Source organism: Sorex fumeus, unplaced genomic scaffold, assembly GCF_029834395.1.
Source record: "Sorex fumeus unplaced genomic scaffold, SorFum_2.1 ptg000092l, whole genome shotgun sequence".
Lineage (NCBI taxonomy): Eukaryota > Metazoa > Chordata > Mammalia > Eulipotyphla > Soricidae > Sorex > Sorex fumeus.
This window is the reverse complement of record NW_026606149.1, coordinates 11,399,780-11,416,704: the sequence shown is the minus strand read 5'-3', so window position 1 is coordinate 11,416,704 and position 16,925 is coordinate 11,399,780. Positions and strand designations below refer to the sequence as shown.

The window sequence follows — 16,925 nt, the reverse complement described above, 5'->3', positions numbered from 1 at the left end:
CCACGGGGGTCTGCCCCTGACTGGCGCCCTCCTGCCCTCCCCGCGCTCCCTCCTCCCTCCCTGCCCCGCGCTTTCCCCTCCCCCAGGCTCGCCCCTCTCGGGCCCCTCTCGCCCTCCCAGGGGCTGGAGCGCCCGCGGCCGGGGAGCGCGCACGCAGCACGGCTGCCGCCGGGCGGGAGGGCGCCGGGCGGGCACGCGCACTCGGGGCCGCCGCGGGCGCGCGCGCAGGGCTGACGCCGACACGCACCGCGGGCGCGCGCACGCAGGCCGCCGCAGGCACGCACCGCGAGCGCGCACGCAGGGGCGCGGGCGCGCGCACGCGGGTGGCTCCGGGCCGGGAAGCCGCGCGGCGGGAGGCTCGGATGTGGCGGGAGGTGCGTGCGCGCCGGGCTCGGCGTGGGGTCGGGGCGCGATGGAGCCCCTCGGGCTCGGGCTGAGGGCGCCTGTCCGGGGGGGAGGGGGCGACCCTCGGGGCCTGGGGCTCGGGAGCGGCGTGGGGGGGCGGTCTGGAGGCGCCTCGACTCTCCCCGCGGGCGGGCCCCGGCCCGCGTGCGCGCCCGCCCCTCTGCCCCTGCCCCCTGCCCGCCGCCCCGCTGCCCTCTGCCCGCGCGCGGGGCAGCGAGGGGCCCCCGCGGCCCCCGCCCCACCTGTCGCCCGCCTCCCCGCAGACCCCCGACCGGCCCCACCATGTCGTACATGCTCCCGCACCTGCACAACGGCTGGCAGGTGGACCAGGCCATCCTGTCGGAGGAGGACCGGGTGGTCGTCATCCGCTTCGGGCACGACTGGGACCCCACGTGCATGAAGATGGACGAGGTCCTGTACAGCATCGCCGAGAAGGTGGGTCCTGCGGGGCGGGGCCGGACCAGGCCTCTCCTGGGGTCGCGCCGAGCCTGGCGCCCGCCCCTGTCCCTTGGCGGGCTCTCCGGCCCCCGGCGCGTCGCTCGCCGGACCCCGCCTTGGCGGCAGGGCCCGGGGCAGGAGGCAGGGCGCACCCGCACCCGCACCCGCACCCGCGCCCCGGCCCGCCAGCGCCCCGGCTGGTCCCTGGCCAAGCGCTTCATTCCGTTCCCGCGGTTTTTCTCGCTTGGGGTGGCTTTGACTTGGGGTTTTGGCGAGCGAAGCAACGGGCGAAAGGGCGAGCGCGCTGGGGCGTCAACGAGGGAGCGCGCAGACTTTCAGAAGTCGTTGGAGGGAGGAGTTACTCGTTTTGGTTTTGTGCTGGCTCGGGGGCCACACCTGGCAGTGCTTGGGGACTCCTGGCTCCGCACTCGGGAATCGCTGCTGGTGGCGCGGGGACAGCGCTCTGGGGTGAGGGAGGTCGAGCTGTATCGAGCCAGCGGCAGGCAAGGCCAGTGACCTGCCGGCCCTACTCTCAGCGAGATGAGGCTTTTAACCAAAGTCAGAGGAACGTTAGCATGGCCACACCGCTTCCCAGAAGTGGGGGTGTTCTTACCCCGGGCTAGAGCAGAGCCTTTGAGTCAGTGCTCACCGAGGGCGTTGCTTCCTTGTGTCTCAGGAAGAGCACAGGCGTCCTGGTGCACCCTCCTTTCGGGCATGGGGGAGAGGTTGCTGGGCCTTGGGGCCGCCTCCTCGGGACTCCTGGGTTTAGGACCTGAACTGGAACGTCCTGTTTGACTTTGGGTCACCGGAGCTGTTGAGTTTGTAAGTTGAGTAAGGGGGGGAGGATCCGAGCCACTTGCCTTGCACATTGCAGACCTGGGTTCCATCCCCGGCATCCCGTATGGTCCCCTGAGCATTGCCAGGTGATGACATTTGACATCCCTGCCCCTCCCAACCCCTGCCCAAAAAAGACCCCAGGGAATTCTTTCTTTCCTTTTTCTTTTTTGGTCGTTGGGCCACACCCAGTAAGCTCAGGGCTTACTCCTGGCTCTGTGCTCAGGGACGTTATGTGGTGCTGGGGATTGAACCTGGGCTGTGGTGGGCAAGGCAAACGCCTTGCCTACTGTACCATCACTCAGCACTTGGGAGTCTTACGGGGGCGGGCACACTCTGATGCTCGGGGTACCCCCAGCTCTGTGGGAGAGGGACCGTGAGGTGTGGGGGATGGAACTGGGGTTGGCTGTGTCTCCACAGCCCTCTCCGTGCCCTCCAACTTGATTCCTGGGAATTCTGATGGTTTTTAGAAGCCCACCTTGGAGGTTGGGGTCAAAGACGGCTGGTAAGACTCGCTGGGGACTTGGGAGAGCAGCCCCATGCCAGTGCTCAGGGTGAGCCTGGGCAGGCTCTGCCCTCTGGCGCTGGACAGGTCTGGCACTGCTGGAGCTCAGGGTCACCGTCTGCACAGACTGGGAATTACTCAGGGCGCGTGTTCTGGATTCCGCCTTGCTCTGTAAGCTCCAGCCAACTTCCAGATCCCACTGCCCTCGGGAAGGCGGGTGGCTAGAGCTGTGAGGGCCCTTTGGGAAAATTCAGCAAGATCCTCTTGGCTAGGAGACAGATTTTATCTGTTAACGTGAGTCTTGTAAGTCTTTAGGGACTTTGAACGGTTCTTCTCTAACCCTGTGTGTCGCTGTCACTAGTGGGTTTTGTTTGATAGTGAACCTGTTAATAATGGTTGGGCTCACTTCGAATATTTTTCTGTGGCCTTTCAGTCTTTTTGTGCAAAATTTGGAATTCTTTAAAAATTAACTTTTATAGTCGTTCAAAATGTGAGTTTGAAATGACTTATTTTCTTCTTAGTATAAAGTCACGATATGGGGGCTGGGAGGGAAATGGGAGGGAAACTGGGGCCACTAGTGCTGGGAAATGACACTCACTGGTGGGGGGATGGACGTTGGGACATTGTGTGACTGAAACCCAGTCATGAGCAACTTTGTTATGCTCTATCGTGTTGATTTAGTTGGGGGAAAAAAGAACACCAAAAGTCACAATATGTTTTTAGGATTCTGGAAACATTTTTTGGGGGGATGCTCACAGGAGTTTTTCACATTTAGTATGAGGGACAGTTTAACTTTAAAAATCTCTTTCTGCAGAAATGGCAGGTAGTAGGGGGGCGCGCTCATGTCCCAGCGTGGGTCGACTGGCCGTGTTGTAGGGCCTGGCTGTGCTCCTCCCCTGGGACACTGTGAGTCCCACCTGCTCTTTCGCGGTGTCCGCCCTCGTCCTGCTGCCCAGCTCGAGCTGTCTCTTCAGGTTTCACTCTGGCCCCAGGTTGGTGGCGTGATGCCGCCGCCCCTCCCTGGTACCTTAGAAGAGAGGTGGGAACTCCAGGCTGTTTTTCTGTCTTGTTGACAGTTCACTATTGCTGTCATTACACAGCTCGTTATGGGTAAGAATGAGTAGAATGTTTAGTGTTAGTCCTTGTTTTTAAATCAGAGTTTTAGCTTTAGCATTGCTGTTTGACACTTCAGAATTTTAGGCGACTACTCACACCTTCTCAACTCCCCACACGTGCTGTCCAGGGCCAGTGTCCCTGTCAGTTGCCCTGTCCTGCTCTGCCCAGGCCCGGGTCCCCGACAGTCGCCCTCCTCCTCCTCCTCTTGGAGCCACCAGATCAGTCTGAGTCAGGAGTCACGTCTTGTAGTTCTCTTGTGTTGGTTATTTATGTTCCACGCAGGGAAACCATTGGTAGTTGTTTTTACTTCTTTGCGTGTTTCACAGCATAATCACCTCACACTCACCTCACCTCATTTCGTACACGTTTCTGCGAAAGACACGGGTCTATCTTCTTAGGTCCACACGGCCTCCCGTTGAGTCTGCAGTGTGCTCCTGTCAGGGGTGTTTCGTGTGTGTGTGTGTGTGTGTGTGTGTGTGTGTGTGTGTGTGTAGAATTCTGCACAGAGCCAGGAGAGAGCTCAGAGGACTGGGCGCGTGCTCTGCTGCCAAACCGGCTCTTCCTGGGAGCAACTCGAGCACTGATGCAGGTCTAGACCCCCACGGCACTCCCTACCCCTGTGTCTGTCCTGAAGACTGACCCCCAAAGTTCAGAGTTCATAAGAGGCGAAACCTCAGTGGTTTCACTAGGGCTCACATGTGCTGCTAAGATTGTCAGCCTTTCCTTTGTTCTTCTGGCTGTGAGGGAGAGCAGGCTCGGGGGGCTGCGCTCTGCTCCATCCCTGGCCCCAGAAACTGTACAGACCTGATGGGAACGATTTCAGTTTTGATTCTGTTTTATTTGGAGGGACCATGCCCCGTGGCGCCTGAGGGGCTGGGGAACTGGTCTCGGAGCCCAAATTGTTGAACTTGGCCTTCTGTGCTCTGCCACTGGAGCTGCATGCCTGGTCTCAGGGATCGTTCTCCCACAGGCGCTGGAGCGATGGTACAGCAGGGTGGGCACTTGCCTTGCATGTGTCGACCAGGGTTCAGTCCTGCCGTCCCATGTGGTCCCCCGAGCACTGTCAGGAGTGTTTCCTGAGTGCAGAAGCCACTGGAAACCCCTGAGGAGCATTCCCGAGTATGGCCCAAACCCTGGAAGAATAAAGATGTTGGGCCAGTAGCATACATGTGTTCGTGTTTGCTGTGTATTTACGTCTCTGGGTACTGCTGTAGCCGTCAGCATGGGGTCAGGCTTCTTGAGTCGGGCTTGAGTAACTGAGGTACCTGTTGTACAGCCGTGTGAAGGCGAGTCAGCATGAACCCATCCTGATGAAAAGTTCGTTTCATCATAGCGGCGTAGTAGCTGCCATAACTGTTGTCTCAGAAATTCTCAAGTTCTACTTGGGCGTAGAGCTGGTCAAGGCCATTGACAGTTTTAAGAACTGTTTGCCATGCAGTTCTCATGACTTTGAAATGAATTGTCTGAAAATGTAAAAATTAATGTGTCAGAAACACATTTCTGGGCTGGTAAGATAGTCCAGGGGGTTATGTGTTTGCCTGGCCCACGGCTGACCAGATTTGATCCCCGAGCCTGCCAGGGTGATCCCACAGTGCAGAGCAATATGGTAAGCGCTGAGACTGCTGGCATGGCCCCAAGCCCAGAAACGCACAATGCCAGTTGTTTGAGAATGTTTCTGGAAGTGAAGGTGGTTTCATACTCAAGTCGGGGGCAGGTAGCCTGGGCCAGGCCCTGCCGGCTGCTGCTCACACAGGACTGCTGGGCCCCATTGTCAGGACGTGGTAAGAGAGAGGCTGCGAGTTCGAGGCCTAGGCCGGAGGGCTGTTGCAGGTGATTCCAGGTGTGTGTGTGTGTGGGGGGGGGCTGCTGTAGATGGTTGAAAGCAGTTTCCTAAGGGGGTAATACCCACCCCCACCCCGCCCCCTGGAGCTGTCAGGAAGTGCAGTAGTAGCCAGGTGCCGCTAGGGGGCACTTTCCGCTTATGTTTTAAAAAGTCGATTTCCAGGAGGTGTCTTGTGATCCCCATATCCCCCTCGCCAAAAAAAGGGGACAGTGGGTCAGATAAGTCTGGGAACCCCTGGGACCTACAAGGAATGGTATATTGGGGCTAGAGCACTAGTACAGCGGGTAAGGCATCTGCCTTGCATGCAGCTGACTCCGGTTTGATCCCTGGCATCCCCTGTGGTCCTCTGAGCACAGAGCCAGGAGTAACCCTTGAGCATTGCTGGATGTGCCCCAAAACAAAACAGAAGAAAAAATGCATGTATGAGGGGCTGGAGCAATAGCACAGCGGGTAGGGCGTTTGTCTTGCACGCGGCCAACCTGGGTTCGATTTCCAGCATCCCATATGGTCCCCCGAGCACCCTGCCAGGAGTAATTCCTGGGTGCAGAAGCCAGGAGTAACCCCTGTGCATCACCGGGTGTGACCCGAAAAAGCAAAAAAAAAAATGCATGTATGAAAAACAGTGTAATGGGGCTAGAGAGAGAAGAAGAGGAGGAAAAGATTAGAGAAGGGAAAGAAAGGTGAAATTTGTGTAGGTTTCTGATTCTGTTTTTGTCTGGGCCACATCAGTGGTGCTGGGGACCCTGTGGTGCCCCCATGTGAAGCTCCCGCTCCTGCCCTTAACATTCTCTGGCCCTGGTTTTATATAGAAAAAATTCTAATCAGTGTTCATGTATGTTTGCTGCAAGGATAGTAGGTGAACGCTGTTTTAGATAGGAAACTGACACAAGTAAGTTTAAAGCCCACTTTACTTTTTAAATTAATTTTTATTAAAAACACCGTGATCTACAAAGTTGTTCATTATATAGTTGTTCCAAGCATTTAGTGTTCCAACATCACCAGTGTGACCTTCCCTCCACCAATACCCCAGTTTCCCTCCCAATCCCAATCTGTGCCCTTTAGCGCTTAACAAATTTACTTTATATTGCTTATTCCAATAAAGCTTTAAAAACTGGCAAATAGAACGATCGGAAAATAAATCAGTAAAGGCCAATTAGTGATCACTGTATGAGTTTGACCTATAATAATTATTTCTCACCTGTCATTAATAACACTTAAAGCAAATCTGTGGTAATATGTTTTGGAGTTTACATGTGGGTAGGGCGTTTGCCTTGCAAGCGGCCAACATGGCCGACCCGAGTTCGATTCCTCCGCCCCTCTCGGAGAGCCCGGCAAGCTACCGAGAGTATTCGATATGCCAGACACAGTGACAACAAGGTCTCCAATGGAGACGTTACTGGGCCCGCTCGAGGTAAGGCCTAATTATGTAAATTTTCCCCTTACACTTTACATAAACACTGTGGTTTACAAAGTTGTTCATGATGATTTGTTGCAGGCATTCAGTATCCCCACACCAGTCCCACCACCATTATACCTCCGCCATTGTCCCCAGTTTTCCCGAACGCCCCTTAAGCCTGCACCAATAGCAGGCCCTTAGTGACTTATTTTACATTGCTTGTTATCAGTAACTTACTAACAGAATGATCAGAAAATGTTTCCTTAGAAGAAAGTTTGTGAAAATTGTTGTATCATTCCATGGAGCCATTGAGTGTGGTGGTTGTTGCCTGTGGTGATGGGGGCTTAGCCTGAGGTCACCTGTATGTGTGGGGGGTTGTTGGCCTGTGGTGACCGTGTGTGTCTGTGGGGGGGGGTCAGCCTGAGGTGCCCTGTATGTTGGGAGGAGGTAGTATTGGCCAGAGGTGACCTGTATGTGTGGCAGGGGGTGTTAGCCTGTGGTGAACTGTGTGTGTGTGGGGAGAGGGGGGGATCAGCCTGAAGTGACCTGTGTGTATGCGGGGGGTGTCAGCCTGAGGTGCCCTGTGTGTTGGGGGGGGAGGTAGTACTGACTGTGTGTGTGTGTGGGTGTGGGTGTGTGTGTAGGGTGTCAGCTTGAGAGGTGCCCTGTGTGTATGTGGGTGGGGGTTGTCAGCCTGAGGTGCCCAATGTGTTGGGAGGAGGTAGTATTGACCTGAAGTGACCTGTATGTGTGGGGGGGGGTGTTGGCCTGTGGTGACCAGTGTGTGTGTGGGGGGGTCAGCCTGAGGTGTCCTGTGTGTATGCAGGGGGTGTCAGCCTGAGGTACCCTGTGTGTTGGGGAGGAGGTAGTATTGACCTGTTGTGACGTGTGTGTGTGTGTGTGTGTGTGTGTGTGTAGGGTGTCAGCTTGAGAGGTGCCCTGTGTGTATGTGGGTGGGGGTTGTCAGCCTGAGGTGCCCTATGTGTTGGGAGGAGATAGTATTGACCCGAGGTGACCTGTATGTGTGTGTGGGGGGGGTGGCCTGTGGTGACCAGTGTGTGTGTGGGGAGGGTCAGCCTGAGGTGTCCTGTGTGTATGCAGGGGGTGTCAGCCTGAGGTGACCTGTGTGTTGGGTGGAGGTAGTATTGGCCTGAGTTCACTTGACCTGTGTGTGTGTGTGAGAGGGGGTCAGCCAGAGGTGGCCTGTATATGGGGGGAGGAGGGTCAGCTTGTGCAGTGTGGGAGAGGGGAGCAGTGCTGGCTCTTAGTGCATGGAAGTATTTGTTAGGAAGAAGCAACGTGTGACTCCTAGGTGAGTGAGTTCACTGGACTCAAACGTCCCTAGACTGTTGGTTATCATCTGGTGTCCTGGGGGGGCATTTCTCTCCGGGGCCAGCACAGTCAGAGTGAGGTCAGATAGGAGGGTGCTAGGAGCACGGAACTTCCACCCTCCCTGTGTGCTCACTCCCTTCTTCCACGAGGACCCCGGGCAGGTTGGTCTGGGGTTGGCCACGGCCTCTGCGAGGGTCCTGTTTCCCGAGGAAGCTCAGTCTGACTCCTGGCATCACGGCCTCTCTTTTGCGGGGACACAGTTCAGCCAGTTGACACATAAGGTGGCCTGAGTGCTCTGGAACGCGGCGGCCAGCCTGGGAGCCTACAGATGTTGTGTTCTCTGTTATATAGATTGTACTTCAGGAGTTTACCCTTGAGAAGTAATGAAAGAAGTTTGAGCACAGATTTAAGGGTAAGACATAAGTGAATTATTAATGCTAATTGAAAATATGGATTTATGTTTTTAAAAAATAATGAAAAACAGGAGAATAGTATGATAGTTGCATAGACATTTGATGGCTTATTTTGTTACTGTAAAAGTTAGGGGAAATATATGTGAGAAAATGTGCATAATTAAAAGCAGGATGCAATTTTTTTTTTTTTTTTTTTTTGCTTCCTGGGTCACCCCTGGCAGTGCTCAGGGGACCATATGGGATGCTGGGAATTGAACCCGGGTCGGGCACGTGCAAGGCAAACGCCCTACCCGCTGTGCTATCGCTCCAGCCCCAGGATGCAAATTATCATTGTTTCATTAAAGTATGGGGGCAATTTTACATAGTGTAGTATATACAAGGAGAGCCGGCAACAAGTATACTACAGGGGCAGGTTGTGGCTTGAGTGGGAGAGCAGTGACACCGTGGGCTTAACCCTGGCACAGCGGTCTGGGAGTGACCCCTCCCCCCACAAGAGGGGAGGAGTGCCATACGTATCTCTAGCACTGAGTTCTGTTGGGATTAGAAGTGATTTTTTTAAAAAATTTTGAGCCACGCCCAGCATGCTCAGGGGTTGTTACTCCTGGCTTTGTACTCAGAAATTGCTACGGGTGAGGCTCGGGGGACCACACGGAATGCCAGGGTCGGCTGTGTGCAGGCAAGTGCCCTATCTGCTGTACTGTCTCCAGCCCTGTAGAAGTGGTTTCTTTATGGGTTTGCAAGTCTTTGCTGAACTTGAAAATAAAGGGAAAACCAGGAAGTCCAATATTGCCTGTGGTGCTGAGTGAGAACAACTTAATACTTGCTGCCTGTCTTCCAGGGTCAGTGTCCAGAGGGCTGAATCCTGGGTCCTCCTGAGTGATATGCCCGAGTGTTTTCTCCTGGAGGTGCTCGGGGACCATACAGAATGTCAGGGATCAAACCCAGGCCTGCCACATGCAAGCATGTTACCCCCTGTATTATCACTCCGGCCCCTCAGTTGTTTTCTTAGGTTGACTGAAAAATAGTTTGTTGGGGAGTTAAACAATTGTCCTCTTAAACCTGAATTCTTAGTTTCTGTTTTTCAGAAAAACTGACTTTTTCTTTCTTTTTCTCTTTTCAATCTCTTGTACTTTTTAGGTTAAAAATTTTGCAGTTATTTACCTTGTGGACATTACGGAAGTGCCTGACTTCAACAAAATGTATGAGTTGTACGACCCGTGCACAGTTATGTTCTTCTTCAGGTATGTGTTACGGGGTCAGAGCTGGTGTGTGGCTACTGCCCTGGGCCCTGGTCTCTGGCGTAGACCCTTCCTCTGGGGGATGTCAGTTGGCAGCCCCCTCACCGGGTCTGTATTGCCAAGCCGTGACTACAGTGACTGGAGTTCAAAGGACTCCAGCTTTAATGTTGATTATTACTTCTGGGCTTTTGCCACACCAGTGATGCTCAGGGATAACTTCTGGCTTTGCTCAGGGATTACTCCTAGCAGACTTGGGAGACATAGGGGATGCCAGGGATCGAACCCAGGTTGGCTGCGTGCAAGGCAAGTGCCCTACCCACTGTACTCTCTCTCCAGCCCCCAACTTCAGTATTTAATCAGCAACAAATTTTGCAGTCAAAAGGAGAAAGAGATAGAAACCTAGGTGGAGTGGAATTAAATGAAAGACATTTCTTTTGTTTTGTTTTTGGGCCATACCTGGCAGTGCTCAGGGCTCACCCCTGTGCAGCTTGCTGGGGATGAACAAGGTCAGTTTTAGTTCCTGTACTGTCTCTCCGGCCCCCAGGCTCATTTGCTTTTCAAGAGACTAACACTGACTCTTAGTGTCTTTTATGACCCCGAGATAAGCCCTGTACTGTTCCCCTTTTCTTGTACATATGAGATTATTTGATTAGTTTAAAATGCCCGTGTTGGGGCTGAAGCCATAGTACAGTGTACAAGGCACTTATCTGGCATGCAGCCAACCTGGGTGTGGAGGCAGGAGAACCCCCTGAGCATCGCCGGGTTCTGTCCTGGCCCAGACCCTCACCCTGTGCTGCTTCTGTCCTGGCCCAGACCCTCACCCTGTGCTCCTTCTGTCCTGGCATAGGCCTGGTGTCAGGGACTTCCTGTGTACCAGGCCAGGCCAGGTGGATGCATTTCTGCCTTCCCAGTTCTTTACTTGCTGGTAGCAGTGGAGTACTTAGGGACATTCACACTGGCAGAAAGGACAACCAGCTGAGACCCCAGGAGGGCACAGCCCACACAGAACTGTGGATCACAGCCAGGGGCATGATCTTGTACAAGTGTCAGATGAATAAAAGTTCATCCTTAGACCATGAAAAGCAAGTGAACAAAACAGAAAAGGTTGGGGCTTGAGCGACAGTACAGCAGGGTGGGCACTAGCCTTACACATGACTGACCCAGGTTCAATCTCTGGCATCCCATGTGGTTCCCTGAGCACCACCAGGAGTGATCCCTGAGCACCGAGCCAGGAGTAAGCCCGGAGCATCGCCTGGTGTGGCCCCAAACCAAAAAATGAGCAAACCAACCCAGAAAATGCTAATTGTTCATTCTTACAGTGACATGACAGTTTGCTCAAAAGCAAGCCTTGGGCTGTGGACAGCTTCACTCGCAGGGGGCCTGGGTTCAGCCTGTGCTCTCTAGGTCAGAGCTGTAAAGACCTGTCTAGTGCTGGCGTGAGAATTCTGAGTAGCTTCATTTCACGGGTATTGGGCTTGGAACAAACTTTACTGTAGGTGCTCACAAGAGGAGCACCCTGCAACTTGCATGCGCTGTTTGTTTTTGTGTGAGGAATGAGGGTGGTGACTAATTTGATACAACCTCAAGGAAAGTCTGACTTCCTGAGTGGCCAAACTTGTGTCCACTGACCCTTAACTGACCTTCTGGAAATGCGGAAGACAACAGGCGTGTGGGCGGCCTGTTGTGTGTTCTGAGAGGCAGCAGGCGGCTTCCTGTCTGCTTCTGTATCGATTCTGTGAGTCACGAGGGTGTCCAGCAAAGACGGTGTTTCTGAGCACGGCTTTTTATCTGCAGGAACAAGCACATCATGATCGACCTGGGCACTGGCAACAACAACAAGATCAACTGGGCCATGGAGGACAAGCAGGAGATGATCGACATCATTGAGACTGTGTATCGGGGCGCCCGCAAGGGCCGTGGCCTGGTGGTGTCCCCAAAGGACTACTCCACCAAGTACAGATACTGAGGGTGGCTGGCGGGGCCAGGGCCTGCAGCGTGCCTGCTGCTGTGTTTACGTTACCAGTCCTTGTACATACCCAAATGAATAAAATGCTGGTGATGGGAAGACGCTTAAGCGTGTCTGTCTGAGTGAACTTGCTATGGACGTGGCCGATTCTGACAGTCACTCCTACTTCTCTGCTGGCATGAGGTCACTGGGTCTGATGACGCCTGACAGAGTGGGAATCTGGGCCAGCTTCCTGGGTCTCTCTGACAGCACCGTGGCCTGGTCTCAGCCCCTACAGAGTCCGACCCCTTTCTGCAGCCTCAGCTGCCCTCTGGCCTTCGTGGTGGCCCTTGGCCTGTGCTGCTCTCCCGCCTTCCTCTTCACGTGCACACTCCTGTGGGTCCAGAGTGGGCACTAGCCCCACTTTGCACTCCCCTTATTCTCTCGCCTCTGCAGGAAGGTCTGTTCTGAGGTCTGGGACTGGGTGCAGCAGGAAGGTTTGTGTCCCACAAGATTCACTCAGGAAGGAAGTGCCTTACTCCTTTAGATCAAGGGCCAGGGAGGGTCGGCAAGAGCCCTGTCTGGCAGAGAACACATGCCTAGCGTGTGGGGCCCTGGGCTCCAACTCTGGTACTGCAACGACACAAGCACAACAAGCACTAGGGAATCGAGGGCTTTGGACCCTTACTTTTACCACTCAGTGTATGCATAGACACACATGTACTCTCACCTCCGTTTTGTTGCTGCTGCAGTGGTGAGGGGTTCTGTGTTTGGCTGGGTTGGATAAAGGGGATCAGACTTTCAGTCCCTGTCTTACAGGGCAGGTGCTCTGCGCTGAGTTCTCCTGGGCTCTAGAACCTGTTTATATTTGGTTCGGGGCCACAGCCGGCAGTGCTCAGGGCTCACTCCTGGCTCTGTGTGCGGGGGCTGAGCTCATGGGACCACGTGGTGCCAAGGGGGGACCCTGGGGAGTCCGATGCACGACGTGAGCTTCAGCCCAGCATGGCTCTGGCCCCGAGCCTGCCTGCCTTTGTCACGGAACCGCCTGGGACATACTTGAGTGTGTGCTTTGTGGCGTCTAGAGCATACCCTTTGGCCCGTGTGTCGTTTCTTCTCCAGTAGCACTTGGTGGGACGGGCTCTCCTGGCCAGAGCTCAGTGTGGAGACTCCAAGGAAAGGAGCAAGGGTGAATGTGTGTCTCACTGCTGCTCCGGAGTGTCCCTGGCAGGCGTCCCAGAGCTCCAGGGGTGCTTCCTGCCCTCCTGCCATTGGACCTTTGTAGAATGGGAGGAATTCTTGTACTTGTTTGTAACAGTGTGTGCTGGAATGCACCCACAATCCAGGTATGGGGCTCTGGGTGTAGCTCAGGGTAGAGTACATGGTTCTCATGGACAAGACTCTGGGATCGAGTGCCAGCATTAGAAAGAAAGGTGTTGAAATCTCTCAGCCCTTACTTTCCCAATTATTCTTGTATCACTTGTCATCCCATTGCTCATTGATTTGCTCAAGTGGGCACCAGTAATATCTCCATTTGTTCCCATCGCATGCTAGTGTAGCCCAATGGCATCTGCTCACTCCAGGAACACGAAGAGCCTCAAACCGTCCGTTCAGGGTCTTGACGAAGAAGTCTGACCATCTCGTAGGTGGGCGGCCACGCGATCTTTTGACATCCCATGGAATCCAGTCCATAACAGCTCTAGTCGTCTCTGAATCACATTACGTGTCTGGCCCATCTGATTTTTGACACCTTGGCAAACGATACAGCATCCCTGATACTCGATCGTCAATGGAGGTTGGAATTCCAGATTCCTTCTCTCACTTGAGTGAAGCATGATACTCCAAGTATAACTCTTCTGATTCCTCTTTGGGAAACCCCAATACCATTCTTATCCTGTTTTCATGGGGCCCAGGTCTCTGAGGCATATGTTAATACAGGAAGAACAGTGGAGTTGAAGAGATGTAGCCAGAGGTTTTTTGTCCTCTTAGCTATTTCTTCAATGCTCTTGAAGGCGTTCCACACCACTCTCTCCTGTGCAGCTCGGGTCCCAGGTCATTCATCATGTTGAGTTCTCAGCCTTGGTACACATAGCTGCTGCATTCAGAGATGTTCGTTCTGTTGAGAGCAAATGGAATGTCAGGAACTAGTTTGTTTCTCATAAACATTGTCTTCATGAGATTCAGCTGCAGTCCAACCTTTCCACACTCACGGTCAAAGTCGGTCAGCATTTGTGCTGCTTGGCTAATGTTTGGTGTTATTACAACAATGTCATCAGCGAAGCAGAGGTCGTGTAGTTGCCAATTATCTTCATTCCCATTCCTTCTCATTCCAGTCGTCACATGATGTTCTCAAGGGTAGCACTGAAGAATTTCGGTGAAATGGTATTGCCCTGCCGAACCGCTCTCTTTACATCAATGATCACTTGTAGAATGGTGAGGTCCTTCCTGGTGGCAAATCCGTAATACAGCTTGCAGAGGAGTCTGATGTACTGAGTTTAAACGCCCTGTTTGGCTAGGGCTTCAATGACCGCTTCAGTCTCAGCAGAATCAAAGGCCTTCTTTAAATCAGTGAATGTTAGAGCAGCATCTTGAACTCTCACGAAACCTCAATGAGCTTGGTCACCGTGTGGATATGGTTGATCCTGCTGAATCCTTTTCGGAACCCGGCTTGCTCACCTGGTTGTCCTTCATCTAGTGTTCTGATCCTATTCAGGATGACTTGAGTGAACAGCTTGTAGATGACGGACAACAGACAGATTGGGCGATAGTTGCCAATATTGTGGATGTCTCCCTTCTTGTACAGTAGTACAGTCCTGCTGGTTTTCCATTGGGACGGATCCTTGCATTCAGACAGGTAAGTTGTGAAAAGCCGACCCAGTGTATTGACAGGTACTGGCAGCAGATTCTTCAGGTGTTCGGGTCTGACCTTGTCTGGACAGGGTGCTGTATGCTTCTTTACCAACGAAGTGGCATGTCAGATTTCGGAAGGGAGAATGCTGGGAATGACATATCCATCCTGCAGAATTTGGTATGTGGGCAGGTGGACGTGGCTATTGAAGAGATCCAAGTAGAAGTCATGGATAACCTTTTCCATTGCCCTTCTGGAAGATGTGATAGATCCATCAGGACATCAGAGGGCAGTCATCTTGGTCTTGTAGTTGGTGAAGGACAGGCGGGCATTGCCAATACTTTTCCCAGCTTCTGCTCATCAGCCAACATTGCTGCTCTTCTCTCTTTGAGGTCTTCCTTTATCACTTCTCTGCACAGCTTTGCGAGCTCAGACATTAGCTTGTGATTGCCTGAGGCTCCCGTCAAACCACATTGGCGAATGAGCTCAAGAGTTTCTGAAGACAGGCGTCTTTTTGTGGCTTCTCTCAGTGTTCCTCGCACAATCATGAAGGTGCTGAACCAGTTGATCGTATTCCTTGTCGATGTTGTCAACAACAGCATCTCCCCATATTGCTGCAGTAGTGCTGAAGAGCTCCCAATTGGTGGTCGTTCTGGGAGTTCTCTTCTTAAACTTTGCAGCCCTTTATCCCTGCTCCGTGAAGTAGAATTTCACACGAAGGAGATGGTGGCCTGATCCCATTTGGAATTTTGGGACAACAGTGACATCGGTCAGGCAAAACCATCAATTGAGTATGATGTGGTCAACTTCGTTGTGGTGGAACTGTCTACCAGGAGACTCCCACGCCCAATGTTTAGATCCGGCCTTCTGGAACTTCAAGTTACCATGGATGGTCTTGGTCAACATGATGAACTCAGACAGTCTCTCACCCTGTTCATTCCATTGTAGGCTGTAGGTCCCGATGTGGAGTTCTTTGGGCGACCTTCTCAGTAGTCCTATCTTGGCATTAAAATCACCGACAATGACCTTGTAGAAGGTGTGGTCTTCTTTATAGAACTCCTCTAGCTCCATGTAGAACGTCTCAATTTCTTCATCGTAATTGGATGTTGGTGTGTAGATGACGAAGATGGAAACTGCCGGCAATGAGCCAAATCTGTTCTATCAACCGATTCGGGTTGTTAGGCATTTGAACAAATCACTGCTCATGGCCAAGTTCGTGTTGACGAGGACACCGACACCACCAATGCTTCTACTGTCGTATGTTCTGAGGAACAGTTCTTCTCCAGTGTTGAAAACAGTGTGATGTGATCGATGCCTTCTCGTTTCAGTCAATCCAATGACGTTGTACTTGATCTTCTTCACTTGCACCATCAGGTCTTCAATGGATGCTTCTGATGCCAGAGTACGTTTGTTAAAAGTGCAGACAGTCATTTTTGTCCTTCGTTTTGGCAGCCTAGTTCAGCCTTGAGTTTTTAGCAGCCTCTCTTTGCTCATCCTTTTCAACACTGCCATATTGGGGGCACTTCCAGGGTCAGGGGAATGAGGCCCATTTTTGTTACTGTTTTTTTCCATATCGAATATGCAATTACTAGACAATAATTCCCAATTATTAGACAGTATAATTATCTCATGAAGGGTGTTTTGTTTTTATTTGTTTTTTGTTTTTTGGCCTTTGGGCCACACCCAGCAGGTGCTCAGTGCTTACTCTTGGCTCTGCACTCAGGAATCACTCCTGGCAAATTCAGGGACCCTGTGTGGGGTTCAGGGATCAAACCTGAGTCAGTCACGTACAAAGCAAGTGCTCTACCCATTGTACTATCATTCTGGCTCTCTTGTGAAGGATGTGGGAAAAGTCAAGTGCCCTCAAGTGTCTGGTACATCAGCTTCATACTCACTCTGCAATGTAAGACCAGCAGCCTGTGGTCAAAGATGCTCATCTGGAAAATGCAAATCAGGAGGGGCCAGGAGGGATGACTCGACTAGGACTTCAGTTGTCCGTGTTGGTGAGGCTGGGAGACCGATAGGTGAGGCAGCTGCCACATTGGCTCCTCAGAAGTAAAACCGTCAGATAAACATTTTCACTCTTGTAAACCAGTGTTACCTTGATACCAGAAAAAAGTGCAGCAGAAAGCTGTTTGACCCAGTAGTGAATCCCTGGCATGTGGCCAGGAGAGTTGGCCATACGTGTCCACGCAGAGACAAGTGTGTGGACAGTGATGGTGCACGAAAAGTCGCACGGTGGAAAGCTCGAGGTCTGCTGAGCAGGGAGCCTTTTCTGTTGAGAGGAGGGAGGGAGTGCGACTCATGCCCCACCTGGAGATGGAGCGAGGGAGATGACTGCTGAGGCCAGGGCACAGGTAAGGGAAAGGCGGAGGCTTGGGCCCAGTGGGGAGGGTAGCCCAGGGGGGACCCTGTCTCGTGAGCATGAGGCTTTGACTTCAATCCCCAGCACCACAACCTCAATAAAAATACAACCTTGGTCAGCACGCAGGGGAGAGAGAGGGTTGAAAGACTGCTGAGACGGAGGAACGGGGTGACCCATGGGAGACGGAGGTGTCGGCTTCTTGAGATGCGGAAAAGGTTATCAAGTTGGCAGTGGCACCTGTGGGTGAACA

At 53.0% G+C, this 16,925-nt stretch overlaps 1 protein-coding gene across 2 annotated transcripts; it reads left to right on the top strand.

The window, feature by feature from the left end:
- The first annotated feature begins 314 nt into the window (after nucleotides 1-314).
- On the top strand, nucleotides 315-11,584 carry TXNL4A (thioredoxin like 4A). Of its 2 annotated transcripts, none has more exons than XM_056131514.1 (4): nucleotides 315-374; nucleotides 669-840; nucleotides 9,420-9,523; nucleotides 11,315-11,584. In XM_056131514.1, the coding sequence occupies exons 2-4, from the start codon at nucleotides 688-690 to the stop codon at nucleotides 11,484-11,486; spliced, it is 429 nt and encodes a 142-aa protein (XP_055987489.1). In that variant the 5' UTR covers nucleotides 315-374; nucleotides 669-687; the 3' UTR covers nucleotides 11,487-11,584. The 2 variants fall into 2 exon arrangements, with proteins under 2 accessions (XP_055987489.1, XP_055987490.1); XM_056131515.1 differs by having other exon boundaries at nucleotides 326-374; nucleotides 727-840.
- Nucleotides 11,585-16,925: the final 5,341 nt, after the last annotated feature.

Bases quoted from the DNA above. Each gene is read 5' to 3' on its own strand.
- TXNL4A (XM_056131514.1), top strand. From the start codon at position 688: ATGTCGTACATGCTCCCGCACCTGCACAACGGCTGGCAGGTGGACCAG. The intron at 841-9,419 runs GTGGGTCCTGCG...TGTACTTTTTAG, and splicing joins TGTACAGCATCGCCGAGAAG to GTTAAAAATTTTGCAGTTAT. The intron at 9,524-11,314 runs GTATGTGTTACG...TTTTATCTGCAG, and splicing joins ACAGTTATGTTCTTCTTCAG to GAACAAGCACATCATGATCG.